Source organism: Penaeus monodon, chromosome 20 (assembly GCF_015228065.2).
Source record: "Penaeus monodon isolate SGIC_2016 chromosome 20, NSTDA_Pmon_1, whole genome shotgun sequence".
Taxonomy (NCBI): Eukaryota; Metazoa; Arthropoda; class Malacostraca; order Decapoda; family Penaeidae; genus Penaeus; species Penaeus monodon.
The window spans coordinates 24,748,526-24,750,301 of record NC_051405.1 but is presented as its reverse complement, the minus strand read 5'-3'; the positions used below and the strand labels follow the sequence as shown (position 1 = coordinate 24,750,301).

Sequence of the window (1,776 nt, the reverse complement as noted above, 5' to 3'; positions counted from 1 at the left end):
TCCCTAAGACAAAATATCATCGGAAATTGACTCACCATGGACCTCAGGTGCGGTGGCTTTTCAATGGGGGTAACAACATCTGGATCTCTGGAGCTTTTATCTTCATTCACAAAACCAACTTCCTCTATCTTAATCTTCTTTGCCTTTGTTTTATTCCCTTGGCTGCTGGATCCACTCCCCATGCCTGGCGTCTCTTTTGCATCGATGCTCTCCTTGCGGGTCTTGGATGCGTCTGAGGGTGTCATCTTTTCCTTATCTTCTGATGCTCTCTGTGGTTTAGCATCCTTTGTGTTGTTGTCCCTCCCGGTCTCTTTCTTGTCCTTGTCTAATACCTGGTCTTTCTTCTCACCGGCAAGGAATTTGTTTAGCTTCTCTAATTCCTTTTTGGCTTCTTTGTTCCATGGTTCTAGTCCCAGCACCTGGTGACATGAACCAAATTTAAGAACAAGAGGAAAAATAATTGCCCAGCAACTTGCTCACCAACCTTTCTTCAACTTATAAACTGTAGTCAAATTGTAAGACAAAAATTTCAGAAAATGATAGAACAACAATTTAGAACATAAATAATCATTCATTCATTCATTTTACTAATAACATTGCAGAGGCAAAATGTGCTCTGTTAACACATGTGATATAATTGCCAATAAAGTTACCAAGCAACAAAAAATATTTGAAGTTTATATATTTAAGGGATTACTATGTACAAACTATCAACGAGCCAATATATGATGCAAAAACAAAATCAAAATGTTGATTCTACACTACAAGACACTTCCCCATCTCACCTTCTGGAAGTCTTCCCTTGCTGCCTCTGGTTTTGCTAGCTTTATCCGAGAAGTTCCTCTTCTTAAGTAAGCCTTAATGTATTTTGGATCTAACTTTATGCACTTATTGCAGTCAGCCTCAGCGGCAGCATACCTGCAATATAGAAATAATGAACAAACCTTAATTATATCAAAATATATTATTACAACCAGATTGTTGTCCAACAATAACCAAGTTGATTTTAAAATCATCACACTGGTTTGCTAAGCTGTTACTTTCAGTGAAAGTTATGATACGTTCTAAACACCCTATACTTCACTCAAAGCATTTTAAGCTTTTTACAACTGCATCTCCAATCTATAGATTCTGTGATTTACTTTTACTTTGTACCATATTACTTTACAATGTGAGAAAAGAAAGAAAAAATGCCAAACCCACTTACTTTTCTATCTTAATGTAAGCCATTGCTCGGTTTGCAGGCAAGATGGGGTTGCTTGGATCCAATGCCATTGCCTGGGTATACTTGGCTATAGCACTGTCAAGCTGTCCACTACTGTAGCATTTGTTACCCTGAAATAAAAGACCAAGTTTTAGAGTGTTTCCTCTTTTATGTGACAACAAAAAAAAGGGGGAAAAAATGTATTTGGCTCAAAGTTATATCCTATTGACAACATTAACTTCCATTTACTTCATATCTTATTCCATCTGTGATGCCTTACTGACATTCTTTGCCCAGACATGTAACATTAGTGCTTGGCAGTTAGTAAGCTTAATTTTTTGTGATTCCATATCCAAACCAACTGATGTAAAATAACCGACACTTACCTCCTCTTTCAGGGCGGTGGCTCGTTCTTGCTTGCTGAGCTTCATGTTGTTAGTTTTGGTGGTGGGAGTCGTTGTTTCATCCTCATCTGAGGACTCCATTGCCTTATCCTGTTATAAAACACAGGACTGATAATCATCATTTGGAAAGAAGAATGTTTACCTTTATGAAATGAAACATAAACCTAA

At 37.4% G+C, this 1,776-nt stretch overlaps 1 protein-coding gene across 1 annotated transcript in view; it reads right to left on the bottom strand.

The window, feature by feature from the left end:
• The window catches only part of LOC119585730 (RNA polymerase II-associated protein 3-like), a 49,814-nt gene that overhangs the window by 3,740 nt on the left and 44,298 nt on the right, over nt 1-1,776 (bottom strand). The window contains exons 3-6 of the mRNA XM_037934420.1: nt 1,591-1,700; nt 1,208-1,335; nt 786-918; nt 36-419 (exon numbers count right to left, since the gene is read on the bottom strand). Coding sequence (XP_037790348.1) covers nt 36-419; nt 786-918; nt 1,208-1,335; nt 1,591-1,700 — 755 coding nt within the window. The remainder of the gene's footprint in view (nt 1-35; nt 420-785; nt 919-1,207; nt 1,336-1,590; nt 1,701-1,776) is intronic.